Consider the following 17,708-nt stretch of genomic DNA (forward strand, 5'->3'; position numbering starts at 1 on the left):
CAGGTGCGGGGCGGCCCCAGGCCGGGGGGTCATGTCCCTGCAGCGCCCGGGCCTGAGGGCGGCCGTGGGGAAAGCTGAGGGCAAGGACGTGGGAGCTGCCACAGCAGGGGCGTCACAGACCCGCTGCCCCTGGCTGGGGGGCCCGGACTCGCCCCGCTCCAGGACCCCAGACATGCACCCGGGCAAGTTTGGGACCGCGCTGTGTGCAGTGCCCCCTGCCAGCAGTCGGAGATGGGCGCGGGGTGCAGGGCGGTGGTAGAGCAGCGGCGGGGGCGCCGCACGTAGCGCAGGTTCTGGACTGGTGGGCGCAAAGGAAATGCCATGTGTGCTGAGTCCAGCGTTGGGGGAGGGGAGTGGGGTCCCCGAGTCTGATTTGGTCCACGGACTAGCCTGCACCATGCGTTCAGCCTGCAGGACCACCTGAGTTTGATGCCCTTGTTACCAGGAAATATCCAAGTCCTTGTTTCCACCCACAGGGGTTGGTTTGAGTGCTCCAGGAGATGAGCTCTCTGCTCCGTGTCCTTTTTGCCCACTTGCATCCAGATGTTCCCAGTCTCTCTGGGGTCCCTTGTCCCTGTGTTGCTCCTACTAGGCTTTCTCATGCTGTCCTCTTAATTCAGCACTGCTTCCAGTAGGAGACCTGCAAAGTCATGTATTTGAATTGACAGCTGGTAAATGGCAGGAATGGTAAGAAACTGGTACTTTACAGGATGTCTCTGGATATGAGCAATCTCTTCCCTTATCCTAGCAAGCAGGAAGATAAAGGGAACCAGTTTCTTGAAGAACTGGAGGCGGAGCAGAGAGAGGTGTCAAAGGAGAGGTGGAGGCTGAATGGGGTGGTGAGAGTGCAACTAGGATTAGAGGCCATCCACTACTTTTGTGGAGCAGAGGTCTCTGGGCTGCTCAGGAGCTCAGGTCATAGATTCATAGAAAGGTCACTCAAGTTAACTGTCAGAAAGAAAAAGTGTGTTGACCCGAAGCTTGCTTGGAGCGGTGTGTCAGGGGAGCAAACGTTGTTCTGACCCTGACAAAAGAGGCAGAATTGCATTCTAGTTTTATCTTTTAGTTCTTGTGGACCAGCTGCAGACAATGTTCCTCAGGAATCATTCCCAACGAAAAGATCCGCAACATTGGAATCTCTGCGCACATAGACTCAGGGAAAACAACACTAACGGAGCGCGTTCTTTTCTATACTGGCAGGATATCACAGATGCATGAGGTGGGTCTTTGAAATATTGGTGCTGAATGCTCATTTCCATAATTCAGTCTTTCTGTTCTTTGGCTTTGTAGAATAACAAAGGATGTTGCACTGAATAAGAAAGTAGAAGTATTCAGTAAGACTTTGAAATACAGGCAAATAGGAATAATTGAGGCGATTGCCTCATGCCTAACTTGCTTCAGTATGCCCCACCACTTTTTAAAAAAATCAAAACCCAGGCTACCCCACACACATACATACAACGAACTCACCATAACAAACAGAAAATTTCTTGTCACAGTCACTTTGACTGTGCAAAATTTTGGGGGGAAATGTCACATTTAACCAGATGTATTAAATTCCAGTTAAAATGCAATCTGTTTACAATGAATTTTTGAACACACAGCCTTGTTCAGGAGCATCTTGCAAATGAAAGGGCAAAGTGAGTTCAGGTTCTAGAGTGAGCTCTTGTTGTTTAACTAGCTTGATTTTTCATGCGCCGCTTGAAAAATGCTGCTCTCCATATAAAGCATCACTCCTGTAGCTCTTGCGCAGGCAAAACTCTAGATAAAAATCAGCAAGAAATTTCCTGCAGTACATGATTTGCTTGTTGCATTTAGGTAAAAGGCAAAGATGGAATTGGGGCTGTCATGGATTCTATGGAGCTAGAGCGACAACGTGGTATCACAATTCAGTCTGCAGCGACATATACTATGTGGAAGGATGTTAATATCAACATCATTGATACACCAGGTAGTGTGAACTCTGGGTCTTTTGAAGTATTATGTCTAACCAAAATATCTCAAGCCACCCACCCCCCTCCTGATAACATATTGCTCAAATGACAACAGGTATGCAACCGCTTATCTGAACTGCTCAAACAAAAATGACGACCTGAATAGAAAACATGTGCATGTTTGAGTGGCTGAGGAAGACTAAGGCTAAGTAACTGCACAGGAAAAAATCCAGATTCAGTTCATTTTGAGGACCATTGTATGCCTCATAAACTGAGTCCTTATGGGTACACCTTTCGTTCTGCACTTTCTGTGTTCAACTCTTTATTAATTCTTAAACTCCAAGAAATTTTAAACTAAGCTCCTTAGGCAGGACTATTGTCTTCTGTGTGTCTGTACATGAACGTTTATGGCACCTGACAAATGTAAAAATATAAAGCTTAAAAATCTTCATTCTTGGGAGCATCTTTCAAAAGCATATGACACTGATTCTGCCATACTCGGGTTACTGTGTAACACATGCTGTTTTACTAGAGTTTGCATTTTCAAAGCCTGTGTGTAGTAAAAAAATTAAATAAATTGCAAACTTGGGGTGTGGACAGACATAACGCTTGGATTTCTGGTTAAGATCAAGTGTATTGAGAGGCTTAAACATGTAATAAAAATTGGGTGGACACATGACGTACAGTAGTATCATGTCATAACTCATCCCACTCTGTACCAACTCCCCCCCGGATGAAACGGAGATAACTGTGATGCACCACTGAGTATCAGTTTGGGTTAATTCAGGTTCTGTCTGTCATCCTTTCCACCCCTGTGCCAGGTGCTCTTCAGGACAGTCATCTTTCACAGAATGTGGTTTACAGATTATTAGAGTGACTGGACCAAGGATTTGTTTCAGTTGGAGCAGAAATGGCTTAAAACAGAATATTTCACCTGTAGAGCTGCCTCCTTGCAGCAGGCTTTGCCACAAATGCATCCAATGAACAGACCAAGGTTTGCTCTGGGGTAACTCCTTATCCCTGCAAGCCTCAGCTTCACTGTCCTTATGCTAGACCTCACAGATAGAGCAGAGGCATCTATCGGCCCTAGGTGGCCTCCACTTTGGGTCATGGAAGAAATTTTTAGGCCCTGCCTTCTGTAGAATGGGCTAGCATGGAATATTGCTTGCCCAGCACATGCTTTACCACAGGCAGTCAGTAAGGAGACAAAACAATAAAAGCATTCATTATGTAGGAGAAAACAATTATACAAGTGAACCTGACCATATGTTTGAAAACAGATCCAAAAGACAAGTAAAGTTTCTTACCCTCTAATCTGACTGCCACCTGGCCCCCTGCAAGTCCTGTCAGTATCTCTAGAACTCAGCCTTCTTGCTGACCCTACTAGCCCTATTTGCTGAGGCCTTGGACCTTTTTCCAGCCTGGGAAAAATGTTAAAACCCTTACAGACAGCCCTTAATGCCTCCAAGCTATCTCCTACCATGCCCACCATCTGCAGTATTGTCCTAATTTCTCATCATGAGTCTCCAGAATCCTCCAAAAACTTGGAGGACATCTGGCATTCTGCTGGCTAATGGGCCATTTCTCACGGGTGTCTAGGGAGACAATGGCCCTTCCCACTGGTGGCCCCTTTGGTCTGTGATTGGGAGCAGCAATTGTCCTTGCCCTAATATCATAATAGCAAGAGAGATTGAATAGTTCTGCCCACTCCATTTCCTTAAGTATGCATCCCACAGTTCCCTTTGCTAAACCAGATCCAAAATCATAAAGATACATATAGACAGCATAACACAACCCATGCCATGATAGAAGTGACATAAATGGATACAATGTAACCTTGGTTTTCCAATGAAACCACACACACTGTGTCAGTGAAATAAACAACAGAAAATCTGCCTGATACCACACAAACCCCACAGTCTGTGGTGGGGTTTGTGGCAGGCTTCAAGACAGGGGTTCTGCACCTGAGGCTCCTTGCAAGAAGGGAGCCTTTGTTGCCTGTATGATCCAAGTAAGAGAATAACCTTTTAACTCTCATTGGGGTTTGGTGTGAAATGTTCCTAGTTTGTGTAGTAAATATTTGTGAAGGCGTTGATAGTGTGGGATATCTTGCACTTGCTGGGAGTATCAGAAGACAGACCAAGGACTGAATGGCCATGGGCAAAGAATCACCATGCTTATTTTGATTCCTCCAAAACACAGGAATATGTTGATAAATGTGACTCATGCCACTTTTATGGGACAGTCAGAAGATTGTTAGTACCTCAATAGTACTTCATAAATAGGTGTGGAGCACTGCTAGATTGGAAATCACAAAATCAAGAACAGTGCCCTTGATTCTGCTATTTGTAATAGTTCAGATTGTTAAAACTGAAATTATCATGAAAATCTAGCTAGTTTTCATTCCTTATGTTGTTTGTTTATAGCTTGTACTTTTACTGCCTTTGACCATTAAATAATATACACATAGATTAGTTTATATAGTAATCCTTTCAAGTAAATGTCACTTTCTGGCTGCTTTGCAGTAGGTTAATATTGCAGAGTTTGACTTGCTGTCACTGTCAGGATTTCTCTCTGAAAATGAAAGCTCTTTCTAGTGAAATGCCCTCAAAAACAACTTTGCAAATGTTGTCATTGACCCTAAAGTTAAAGAAAATGTTTGTTTTCAAAACTAATTTTTTTCATCAATTTAGGTCTGATTTAGGCTCCTTCAGCATAGCTGAAGGCTAATTCACATGAATACAGAAGGGAAGCAAACCATGCTGCTATTCAAACCATCACAGAAATAATTGTTTTTGTTATCCAGGGCATGTAGACTTCACAATTGAAGTGGAAAGAGCGCTGCGAGTTCTTGATGGAGCTGTCCTGGTGCTCTGTGCTGTTGGAGGAGTTCAGTGCCAAACAATGACAGTCACCAGGCAAATGAAGCGTTATAATGTCCCATTTCTAACATTCATCAATAAGCTGGACAGAATGGGCTCAAGTCCCACCAGAGCTGTGCAACAACTGAGGTACCTACTATTTTTAGCCTGTTTGCAGCGCAGTTCCTAGACATTCGCATAATGTTTCTTGATATTTTGAGTAGGTGTTAATGATCCTGCTGAGCTTCTGCGATCTGATGGAGTCACAGCCCCGTGGTACAGTGCACGGTTTTAAGTTAAATCAGATGGGTAGCTGAAACAGAGCTTCTCTAATTACAGCAGCAGAGGATACCAAAATAACTCTCATTGACAAAACAGATGGTAGTTCCCTTAGATTAGGAAACTTCCATTTCCTCCAAAGGAGCATGGTTTCATGTCTGCTGAATTGGGTTTATGGCTCATTTTTATTTATGATAATACAAGTATATGTGGAGCTGCTTGAAAAGGTTTTGTTTTAAGCTTCCTCACTACAGGGATGATAGACATGCTGCAGTGCACTGCTCTGGTAGGACAGAGGAGGGTTCTATCACATAAAACCTGTATGTTATATAGGATCATAGGAAAGTAGGGCTGGAAGGAACCTCACAAGGTCATCTAGTGCAGCCTCCTGCTCAAGGCAGAATCATTCCTGACCAAACCATCCCAGCCAAGTGTGTGTGTAACCTGCTTTTGAAAGTTTCTGAGCATGGAGAATCCATAACATCTTTAGGTAGCCTGTCCTTATGCCTGACTACTCTCATAATCGGATGCTTCCTTCTCTCTATCTCTCATGTCCTGTGAATGTCCTCTTACAAACAAAGAAGAGTAGACCATTTCCAAATGTACTAAAACATGTGAGAGGGAAGTAGCCCTCAGATTAAATTATTTAATCCAGCAAATACATAAAAATATACCTGGATGTTCTGTCAGCAGTTGGTTTTCAGTAGAATTCTTTCAGATAGTCAAGGAAACTTTTAATGTTAGTAATGGCAGGGTGGGTTAATGACACTAATCAAGGATAGGTCGAGACAGGTGATTTTATAAAACTTCCTTGTTTTTTACTGAGAACTAATTGTATTTTTAAATTTTTCAGATCCAAGTTAAATTACAATGCAGCCCCTATTCAAATTCCCATTGGTCTTGAAGGAAACTTCAGAGGGATTATAGATCTTATTGAAGAAAAGGCCATGTACTTTGATGGTGATTTTGGGTAAGTGGCTGAAGTCTTTTCTTATAGAATAAAGTTACTCCCGGTATGAAGAATGCTTAAATGGAGTAGCAAATTGTTTTGGTAGTCAGGAAAGAATCCTGACAGTATGTTATAGCTAGAGCTGAGGCTGGGCTGTCTACAGAGGCCCTTATTTTGGTGCATAACTTAGGGTAGCTGCATCCCTTTGACAAACAACTTAATGTGGCCAACAAGGAAAACCAGCACTGTTGTGTCCTAGAGGTACAGAAGCCTGGTAGTGGGATTTGATTGCAGAGGTCTGGAATCCCTGATCTATTCAGTTTTGGGCAGGGGGAGCACAAGAAAGGATTAGACTGTATGTCTGACAGACATATAGAGCTAATTGTTTTACTGAAGTGTCAGTTGTGATGCTTGTTGAACGAAATAAGACTAGCGAGTACAGCAGAAAACCAGCTTGGCTCGTCAGGGAACTCTTCAGTAAAACACAAAAAGGAAGCTTATAAGAAGTAGAAACTTGCACGAACAACTAGAGAGGAGTATAAGAGTATTGCTCAGGCATGCAGGGATGAAATCAGGAAAGCCAAAGCGCAGCTGGAGTTGCAGCTACCAAGGGACATGAAGGATAGCATGAAGGATGTTCTACAAGTATGTCAGCAACAAAAAGAGGATCAGGGAAAGTGTGGGTCCTTTACTACATGGGGGAGGCAAACTAGTGACAGGATGCAGAAAAGGCTGAAGTACTCAATGCTTACTTCACCTCAGTCTTCCAAGGCAAGGTCAGCTCCCAGACTATTGCAACTGGCAGCACAGTCTGGGGAGGAGGTGAACAGCCAACAGTGGGAAAACAAAGGGTTAGGGACTATTTAGAAAGGCTGAACATGTACAAGTCTGTGGGGGTGGACAGGTTGCACAGGTTGAGGGTGCCGAGGGAGTTGGTCAGTGTGATTGCAGAGCCTCTGGCTATCACCTTTGAAAACTCACGGTGATTGGGAGAGGTCCTGGACGACTGGAAAAGCAAATATAGTGCCCATCTTTAAGAAAGGGAAGAAGGAGGATCCAGGGAACTACAGACCAATCAGACTCACCTAGGTACTTGGAAAAATCATGCAGCAGATCCTCAGGTTATCCATTTCTAAGTACTAGGAGGAGGAGGAGGTCATTAGGAACAGTCAGCATGGATACACCAAGGACAGGTCATGCCTGGCCAACCTGATTGCCTTCCATGTCGAGATGGCTGGCTCTGTGGATGTGGGGAGACTGGTGGATGTGGAGTACCTTGACTTTAGCAAGGCTTTTGATACGGTCTCCCATAAAATTCTTGCAAGAAAGCTAAGGAAGTCTGGGTTGGACGAATGGACTTTAAGGTGGATAGAGAACTGTCTGGATCATTGAGCTCAGAGATTAGTAGTAAATGGCCCAATGTTTAGTTGGCAGCTGGTATCAAATGGAGTGCCCCAGGGATTGGTCCTAGGGCTGGTTTTGTTCAATATCTTCATTAGCGACCTGGAAGATGGGATGGAGTGCACCCTCAGCAAGCTGGAGGGAGTAGTAGGTATGCAGGAGGGTAGGGCTAGAAGAGAGACCTAGACAAATTGGAGGATTGAACTAAAATAAATCTCATTGGGCAGGTCCCCATGTGCAGGGTTGTGTGGCTTGTGGCGCCACAAACCACTTTGTGGCACCACAGACTACATGTGGGAAACATGAAAACATGTACCAGGAAATCCTGGTAGCTAAAAAAGAAAACTTGGGTGGAGGTGGGGGGAAGGTAGCGCTAGGTATGTGTCGGTGTGCACCAGAACAAATGGAGAGCCGACTGTCCAGAGCAATGTTCTGGCTGCTGGCCAGGCTTTGTGCTGCCAGATCTGCATCCCCGCTGCACCAGGACACCAGGTAATACTGCTGGGGCCAGCAGAGGTGTAGGCCTCAGCCTCCCCTACCCCTTCCTGGGATAATTTGCTGTGCGCTGAAGCGCATGTGCAGGGGCATGCAATGGGGCATAAGGTATTAGCAGAGATTTGTGCTGCTAGTATTTGTGCCTCTACAAGTGCATGTCCCTGCATGTGGGGACCTGCCCACGAGGTTCAATAAGGAGAAGTGCAGAGTCCTGCATTTAAGGCAGAACAATCCCATGCACTGGTACAGGCCTGGGACTAACTGGCTAAGCAGCAGCTCTGCAGAAAAGGACTGGGGGTTACAGTGGACAATAAGTTGAATATGAACCAGCAGTGTGCCCTTGTTGTGAAGAAGGCTAAGGGCATACTGGGCTACATCAGTAGGAGCATTGCCAGCAGATCAAGGGAAGTGATTATTCCCCTCTGTTCAGCACTGGCAAGGCCGTATCTGGAGTACTGTGTCCAGTTTTGGGCCCCATTACAGAAAGGATGTGGACAAATTGGAGACAGTCCAGCAGAGGGCAGTAAAAATGATTGGAGGGCTGAGGCACATGTCTTCTGAGGAGAGGCTGAGAGAACTGGGCTTATTTAGTCTGGAGAAGAGAAGACTGAGATGGGATTTAACAGCAGACTTCAACTACCTGGAGTGGGGTGGGGTTCTAAGGAGGATGGAGCTAGACTGTTCTCTGTGGTGACAGATAACAGAACAAGGAGCAATGGTCTCAAGTTGCAGCAAGGGAAGTTTAGGTTAGATATTAGGAAAATCTTTCTCACTAGGAGGGTAGTAAAGTGCTGGAACAAGTTATCTAGTGAGGTTGTGGAGTCTCCATGCCTGTAGATTTTTAAGACCCAGCTAGACAAGGGGCTGGAATGATCTAGTTGGGGATGTTCCTGTTTTGAGCGGGGGGTTAGACTACATTAGATAACCTCCTACAGTCCCTTCCAGCCCTAATTTTCTATGATTCTAAGTCCTGCCATGTTGCGGCAAAGCTCCCATTGACTTCAGTGCCATGAGCAATACCTCCTATTATCTCTTGGGAGGTTAGGAAAGGTAAGGATGTTGCTTGTGAATGAAATATCAAACATCCATGACTTAATAGGGGATGAGACACCTAATTTTGCTATAATGCCGAATCTTCGTGAGATGATGCTGTAGGACTAGTTTTAGTGCAGTTGGTAACTTAACTGCTGAATACCGGATGCAGCATGTGTATAGCTATGTTTGCATTCAGCATGAAAAGTATAGGATGTCTCTTGCTTTGTGGCCATATCTCATTATATGCCTATTTGGTTTAAGTGTGCCAGGGTAAATGTGAAGTGGGACTGAGGTGGAGGAATAGGTTGTTCTGCTGCACTGCCAAGCCCTGCTATGAGCTGATGCACTTCCTCACTGATGTGGCATTGGAGATCAAAGTTGATGGACCTCCATCACTTATTCACACTGATAGTTAATGTTTGGACTGGCTTAGAATTTTGTAGCAACCATGATGCTTAGCTGATTCAAATTTCATTTCCTATGGTTGTCCATCAAACTAGCTACACTGTTTCTGTCCTGTATATTTGTAGGCAGAAAGTTCAATATGATGAAATCCCAGCTGAATTTAGAGCTGAGGCAGCAGACAGACGTCAGGAATTGATTGAATGTGTTGCTAACTCAGATGAGCAACTTGGAGAACTGTTTTTGGAAGAAAAGATCCCTACAGTAGCTGATTTAAAGGTAATGTCTGATGGTTCTTTTTCCTATTGAAATAGTTCTTACTGGCTAGAAGTGAGATGTTTCAGAGTCTCTTGCTAGTTTCTGGGCACTCACTTCCCTAAAAAATGCTACCTATATAGCACCCAGGTGTGCTGGGCCCCATGAATTGTAGGGTCAGTAACAGCTTTGCACAATTAACTTGCTAGAGTACCATGATCATCTCACTGCCTTTTCCAGGCCTATGTTTAACCCTTGGTTTCTCACTCAGCCTCTGCAAGTGTGTTGTTTGTGCTGGTGGGCTTTGTAAAATGGACTGGAAACTAGGCTGAGGCCACCAAAGAATCACTGATTTATAATAATTATTTGGTCACTTTCAACCCTGAGAAGATTTGAATTGGTAACCCTGAGTTTTGTGTGTCCTAAGTTCATGCTTAGTTCAAACTGAGGGATAGTTTGTGCCATCTCTTTGTTGTGACAACTTCCCTTGACAGCAGCAAGAAAACTTTACCACTGAGTGGTTACAAATAGGCTGAAGATGAAAACTGCTGCAGACAACCAGCTGCTAGGTGTGACAAACAAAGCAGCAACAGGTTGTAAAGATCTGTTATGGGGAGCTGGAATCTGTAGACTCATTTCTCACCAGCACAACTGTTGAAGTTGGAGCTATCTGTCTTTGGAGATGTCGGTGGAAGGAGATTCACAAGGATGTCTGTTTGAATACTTTGGTCACCGTTTGCTTTTGTTTGTGTTTTGCTTCCAACTAGACTCTTGGAATGTGTTTTCAACATCCAAGAAAGATGCATCAATTTAAGCTTTGGTGGTTTGTAGGCACTTTCATTGAGCAGATTCAACAGCTTGATACACCCTGAAATTGTTGGAGCCAGTAGGTGGTTGCCATCGTGTTTTCTGTTCTGTTCTCCTTTCTGCACTGCACTTATCCTGTAGGGAAGCAGCAATGCCCAGTTTGCTGTATGTGCTCCATCTTTGAAAGAAGAGTGGTCAGTGAAAGTTAAGACTGCAGTAAGGGTTTGTCCATAAGCTTTATTTGAATCTTCTCATGAGCTGACTTTTTTGGTCTTTTAATATTGTAACAAATGTTAGGATGGTTGCACAGAGCATTGATTCTGCAGTCCAGCATGGACTGTAGCTTCAGGCATTCTTATACCTAAACTGGGAGGGAAAGCTTTTTTTTTTTTTTTTAAAGAGGTGGGAAGCAGCTGTGATTACCATTGACTTCAGTGGTAATTCTGGGTACCTGGCATCATTAATTTTCAGGCTCTTATTTTTATGAGGCTTGAATACAGGAATAGAACAATTCTGTTCATAAAGCACCTGCTCTGCTTGTTGCTCAAGGCAGCATTTAATTGTGGTTATAGGTGGAAGAGTGTCCTCCAGGGCAGAACAAAGAGTGGTGCTGGAGAAGTGCACTATGTATTCTGCTATTGTTTGTTGTGGGGAAAGCGTGATTCTAGGAGGAAGCTGTTATCTGTTGCTTCTGCTGAGAAGTCTGGGAAGAGGGTTGGTTGCAAAAGAAATTTGTCTATTCAGAATGGCCTTACTTTTTTTCCCTATCTCCGAAAAGCCAATTAATTACAGCTGTTTAATAGCTGTAGCAGTGCAGAGGCAGCTTTATTTGAACTAATTTGTCCCTGAAGATGGATTTTCTTTCAGTGGCAGGCAGCCAAGTTCTTGTGGAAAATATTTTTTCATGGAACTCGTGTTAGATAGCGCTCCTGAAGGTCACAGTTCTAGTGGATGGTGCTCATTAAGGATCAAGGGCTCAGACAGGGTTTGCTGCCCCTAAAACATATGGAATGAGAAGTTGTTTGTTTGATGTATCCCAGCTACTCAATGGCATGAAAGTAATATTTCTATTTCTCTTACAATGATTGCTGACGGAATTGATGGGAGACACACTTTGACAGTGTTTTATTTTCTGGTAGAGTAGGAACCCTAGGCATTAACGTAATTAGATTTTCAGTACCCTTGTGCATGCACACACCAACATGGACAAGATGACCCCAGAAAAGGATAGTGGAGTCTTGGGGGTTTTTTTGTGCATGAAGTTTGGTTTTATAATCAAATTTAAAACCTTCCAGCCAGTTTTCTTCTCTGCCTTCATAACCATTAAGTCTTTCTAGTGTTTTCCTTATGGACTAACTTGCTCTTTCAAAACTCATTCTTTGCCAGTTTCAAAAGTCTTTCAATCAAGAGATTTTAAGTGTAACTTCAAAAAAGTTTCTGCACTAATTGATATTTCTGCACTAATTTAAAAAAAGCAAATAAAATGGTTGTCTAGTATAGGAGGCAATGCTGCTTTTCTGCAAGTAAAGTGAGTAATTAGGATATCTGTAAATATACTGATTGCATAGGAACTCCTTGATTATAGCTAATGCCCCATCCTGACTAGTGCAGATAAACTCAAGTCCTCTTCTACGAGAGTTTGGACCCTAAGCCTAAAGATTTTAGGCTAGTATTTTCATAAGTGACTAATGATTAATATGTGTCTGTATAAGCAGTCTGTGCTTTATGAAAATCAGATCTCTGTGTGAAGTCTTCAGCTGGGTACTGAAGATACTGGTAACTTTTTAGGAAATATAGGTTGTTAAAAAAGAATGAAAGCCCCAAATGGCTTTCTGTTATTCTGCTGGAAATCGTTTTGTTAGCTCCTTCACTTAGTGATTTTTTTTTAGATGGTAGCATGTAAGGGAATACTGAAAACCAAATCCCTGAAAGGATAGGAACCTCTGATAGGAACCCTGTGAGCTATTCATAGCTAATGACCATCACTGAGAATACAAATGAACTTTTTAAATAACTTCCTTATCCAAAGAAGGCAGCAGTTTCTTTCTTGTGTAGTTAAGTTGGTAACTGTAGAGAGCAGCATCCTCTAGTGGTTTGGATAGAAGAGTCAAGGTCAGGAATCTTAAGTTCCATAGCCGATAATCAGTGATTAATTGTTTGATTTTGGGCAAACAGTTTAAATCAGGTGTACCTCAAGATTTTTTTTTCTGTCTTTTTATAATGGGGATCCTGTTTGTTTACCTTGTAGAGCAGTCAGGTCTTGACTCTTCAGGTAAAGCAGTTTGAGAACTCAGGATGAAAGGCACTGCATAAGCACAAGGCTAAACCCCCCCCCCGCCCCACTTAGCCTGACATCCTTGGGGATGCCCTAGACAGTCAAAGAAACTCAGATGTGCCAAGGAATGGTGAACAGATTTTTCAGTAGAGCAGACTGAAATGCTTTTCATCAGAAAACGGTGATTCATTGAAACAGAAACTTTTGTGAGAAGGGGAAGTTTCAGCAAATATTCTGTTTTGAAAAAAAAAAAAGAAAAATGTTTCCAATATACAAAGCCCTCCTGATTTTAAGTTTTTAGAAGCTCCATTTTTTTTTGTTTCAAAATTTGGATTTAATTTATAGTTAAAAAAAACCAAACAACTTCAAACAAACAATATTGATATTCTTCATGCACATTTTTCCATATTTTAATTTTTAACCCAATTCAGAAGGGGGAAAATGTTCTGAACCTCAGTTTTGCAAGGTGGGAAAACTCTTCCCCCTACTTCTCCCACTCTTCTCCCCAGCCTCTCTTCCTTAGCTCCTACCCTACACTACCCTACAGGATCGGGAACTCCCTGGCTGTGTGACTGTTACTGCTGCGGATGGGCCACTGCTCTGCCCCTGTGATAGCTGTGGCTGTGCCCTCTGGGCTCTTACAGTGTGAGGCATAGTGCATGGAGGCTCTTGCTCTTTAGACTCTTGAGGACCAGACACTTTCCTCCAGGCTGAAGAGGGTGGCACTTTAGTTGCCAAATTGTTGCTATTGCCTGGGTTTCTGTTGATAAATGTCTGTTGTGATATTGAAGCCAGCCTCTTTGGCCAGCTTGCCTACTACCTCTCAAACTAGGTAGTGCTTGAAATGCTGTCAGCAGGTGCCCTGCTCGTTAGGTGAGAAACTTCCAGTGTCGAGTTTTTGCAGTTGGTGACAAATGGGCTGCAAAGATATTTTGGTATTATCTCTGTGCTCTGCAAGGCTCTTGCAGAAATACCACTTGTCAAGAGTCTTTCTGAACATGTATAGTGGATTCTCAGATGGTTTAAAATTTTACCTGTTATTGACATTGTGTCCCTAAGAGGTGAGCAGGGAAAAATAAGGGTAAAAAATTATCTTGTAATTGAAGAAGAATAGGGTAAGGGAGCAGGAGAGGTGGGATCTTCTGTGTTTGTTGCAGTGTGGCTTAGGTCATTTTGACCTTCCTACACATCAGTTTTCTATCTGAAAGATTGTGCAGTACATTTACAATGGGTAACAGTGCATGAAGGGACAGCAATAGATGAACATTTTAGGTTCTTGGATTGTGTCATAAAGCTTTATTTTTAAATGGGCTTGGTATAGGAGCACCATCAGAATAATAGGAAATTGCCCAAAGGACCATAAAAAGGATACTGATACTGCAGACAGTCAGATCCTTGACTGATAGAAGTCCAGCATATATCAGCTGAATATTTGGGTCAGAGGAGGAATTTGTGGGGAAGAGTCTATTGCAGGGGATTACTGCAAGGATAGGTGTTAAGCTAACTCTTGTTTCATATCTTCATTAATAATGAAACATAAAAATTGTTAAGTGACACTAAACTGAGAGCAGCTAGAAATACGTTGAGGCTATGTGGGATAATACTTAGGGATCTGAAAAAATTAATAATGTAGAACAAAAATAGGAAATAGAGAATCAACTTGAATTTAATATCTCAATGGACCGGAGGCACAGAAATCTAGATAGAAGTACTATTGACAGAAACTGCAAGGTGATAATGGACAGCAAATGGGACATGAGAAAAGACCAATTCATTTTCGGGCTGTATAAACAGAGGCATCAAATCTTTATAGTTTCATAGTTGGTAGGGTCAGAAGGGACCTGAGCAGATTATCAAGTCTGCCCCCCTGCCATGGCAGGAAAGAGTACTGGGGTCAAACGACCCCAGCAAGGTGTTCATCCAGCCTCCTCTTAAAGACCCCCAGGGTAGGAGCCAGCACCACTTCTCTTGGAAGTTGGTTCCAGATCCTGGCTGCCCTGACAGTGAAGTAGCACCTCCTGATGTCTAGCCTGAATCTACCCTCTTCCAGCTTGTGACCGTTATTTCTAGTCACTCCTGGTAGTGCTCGGGGGAACAGGGACTCTCCCAATGCCTGCTGGTCCCTCCTGGCTAGTTTGTAAATGGCCACTAGATCCCCCCTCAGCCTTCTCTTGTGGAGGCTGAACAGGTTCGAGTCTCTTAGCCTCTCTTCGTAGGGCCTGCCCTTCTGATCCCTGATCATGTGGGTAGCCTTCCTCTGGACCCTCTCCATGTTGTCCACATCCCTCCTGAAGTGCGGTGCCCAGAACTGGATGCAGTACTCCAACCGCAGTACTCCAGTGTCGCGTAGAGGGGGAGGATAACCTCCTTGGACCTGCTTGAGATGCATCTGTGGATTCATGACAAGGTATGGTTGGCCTTCCTGACCGCATCCCCACACTGTCAGCCCATGTTCATTTTGGCATCAATAATGACTCCGAGATCATTTTCTGCCTCTGCACTGACAAGAAGGGAGTTCCCCAGCCTGTAGGTATGCTGCTGGTTCTTCCTCCCCAGGTGCAGCACCTTGCACTTGTCAGTGTTGAAACTCATCCTGTTCTCATCCGCCCACCCCTCTAACCTGTCCAGGTCTGATTGCAGCCTATTCCTCCCTTCTAGCATGCCCACTTCTCCCCACATCTTAGTGTCATCTGCGAATTTGAACAGGGTGCTTTTTCAGCCCCCGTCCAGGTCACTGATGAAGATGTTGAACAGTGCAGGTGCGAGGACCGAGCCCTGTGGAATGACACTGCCCACATCCCTCCAGGTCGAATAAGACCCGTCCACCACCACTCTCTGGGTATTGCCCTCCAGCCAACTAGTGACCATCTGACTGTGTAGGTATTGATGCCACAGTCTCCTAGTTTTTCAGTGAGAACGGGGTGAGAGACAGTGTCGAAGGCCTTCCTAAAGTCCAGAAAGACTACGTCTACTGTAATGTCTGCATCTAAGGCTTTTGTGACCTGGTCGTAAAAGGCCACCAGGTTGGTCTGACAGGACCTGCCTCTGATGAACCCATGTTGGTTGCCCCTAAGCATAATCTCTCCTGCTGGCCACGCGCAGGCACGCGCCAGGATAATTCTCTCAAAAACCTTACCCAGGACCGAGGTAAGACTATCTGGCCTATAGTTTCCTGGGTCCTCCTTGCTCCCTTTTTTGAAAATGGGAACCACATTGGCCCTTTTCCAGTCCTCTGGCACAATGCCAGAACACCATGAGTGCTCGTAAAGCCGTGCCAGAGGTCCCGCAATGACCTCTGCCAATTCCCTCAGCACCCTGGGGTGGAGATCATCAGGACCTGCTGATTTAAACACATCCAGTCCCTCCAGAAGTTCCCTGACTAGATCCTCACTGACCCTGGGCCTGGGTGCGCCTCCCCTGGGACCTACGGGGGTCCCGGTATGGGGGGGTGACCTGGTCTCTGCTCAGAAAAATGAAGTAAATTGTCTATTTGTATGCAGCTGTCCCTACTGTATTATATCCAGTACTGAGCACCTTTATCCCAAAATGAAATTTAGAAGAACAGTGACAAACATAGTTAGACAGCTGGGGAACTTAACTTGTGAGAGAGATGAAACAAATTGAGTTGCAGTTTGGCTAATCAACAAAGAAAATGTTAAATCGACAAATAGGCAAAGGAATTAAGTATCAAATTTCAAATAGAGAAAAGCTTCATCTAGAGCCGTGTATTTGGTTTTTAGGAGAACTTGGATGATGGTGGGAAAGTGGAAAGTGAATATAGAGGGAAAAATTTAAGGATAGATCTATTAGAAGTAGTCTCTCGGTGGAAGTTTTGATGCAAGCAGAAGTTGGCTCTTGAAAAGGGATTGATTAGAATGTTAGAATATAAGCTCTCCCTGTTTCAGGCACTTTTGTTGGGGCTAGTGAACTGAAAATATTTGGGATTTCTTCTTTAAACAGCTGAGGCATCAACATAGATAATGGGTTTATTGTCCATTTGAAATCTATCCAATGTTAAGTGAGAAAAAAGAAAACTGAGCAACTCTGCAATAGTGACACTTCATACACTTAGCATGGACACTTCATACACTTCCATTTATCCCTTCAGTCTAATCCTTTCTTTTTTAAGCAATGATTATTTTTTTGTTCTTTATTGAACTCACACCTTGTCCTAATGGTCTAAACTTCTTGTTGAAGGCAGTGCCTTTCATGTACATGTAAAATATTGAAGTCACTATGGGAGCCGAAATAACACATCTATGTTTTTCTAGCTTGCAGTAAGAAGAGCAACACTGAAAAAGTCTTTTACCCCTGTGCTTATGGGAAGTGCTCTGAAAAACAAAGGAGTGCAACCACTGCTGGATGCTGTCTTAGAGTACCTCCCAAATCCATCTGAAGTCCAGAATTATGCTATCCTCAACCAGGAGTAAGTACAGAAGGAGCAAGGGTAGGAGGACACTTATATATGGAGGTAAAAAATGTTTGCGTGATTAAGATTTTAAATAGATATAAAATGAAGGAGGAAATGTGGGTAGCAATATGCATTAATAGTACGTTTTACCAGTCACTTCAAAGAATTATGTGACTTGTGTCAGGGTGAGATGACACAGTGATTTGGTCATGTGGTTATTTGTCTGTGTGATAAAGTGGCGGCAGCACCTCGGGCTCTGTCTAGACTAGGAAGGGGGTCACATTTGAAAATATGTTTAAACACCTGATTAATTGCAACAAGTCTAAATTTAAACATGCTTTTGCAGTTTAAAAAAATTAAGTCCAGACATTCAGAGAGCCAGTTTATATCTCTCTTTATATAAGTAGTGATTTGAGTAATTCACAGTACATTTGGACATATAAAATCAGATACATCTTTACATAAAAACAATTCCAAGTAATGATTAAATGATTATCTTGAGGTTTTTCTTGCTATATTTGAGCTACTCTAATACTGTAGTGATAATTACAGTGTTAAAACATAAAGAGGTAGAGGTGGGACCACTAAATGTGTTTTACACTCT

At 43.5% G+C, this 17,708-nt stretch overlaps 1 protein-coding gene across 1 annotated transcript in view; it reads left to right on the forward strand.

Annotated features, from left to right (window-relative positions):
* Window positions 1–6: 6 nt before the first annotated feature.
* GFM1 (G elongation factor mitochondrial 1) overlaps window positions 7–17,708 on the forward strand; it is a 51,186-nt gene continuing 33,484 nt past the window's right edge. Inside the window, exons 1-7 of the mRNA XM_025215085.1 lie at window positions 7–687; window positions 1,067–1,219; window positions 1,819–1,951; window positions 4,741–4,945; window positions 5,928–6,044; window positions 9,485–9,635; window positions 16,965–17,119. Of these exons, the coding sequence (XP_025070870.1) occupies window positions 676–687; window positions 1,067–1,219; window positions 1,819–1,951; window positions 4,741–4,945; window positions 5,928–6,044; window positions 9,485–9,635; window positions 16,965–17,119 (926 nt within the window). The 5' untranslated portion in view covers window positions 7–675. The remainder of the gene's footprint in view (window positions 688–1,066; window positions 1,220–1,818; window positions 1,952–4,740; window positions 4,946–5,927; window positions 6,045–9,484; window positions 9,636–16,964; window positions 17,120–17,708) is intronic.

This window comes from Alligator sinensis, unplaced genomic scaffold (genome assembly GCF_000455745.1).
Source record: "Alligator sinensis unplaced genomic scaffold, ASM45574v1 scaffold60_1, whole genome shotgun sequence".
Lineage (NCBI taxonomy): Eukaryota > Metazoa > Chordata > Crocodylia > Alligatoridae > Alligator > Alligator sinensis.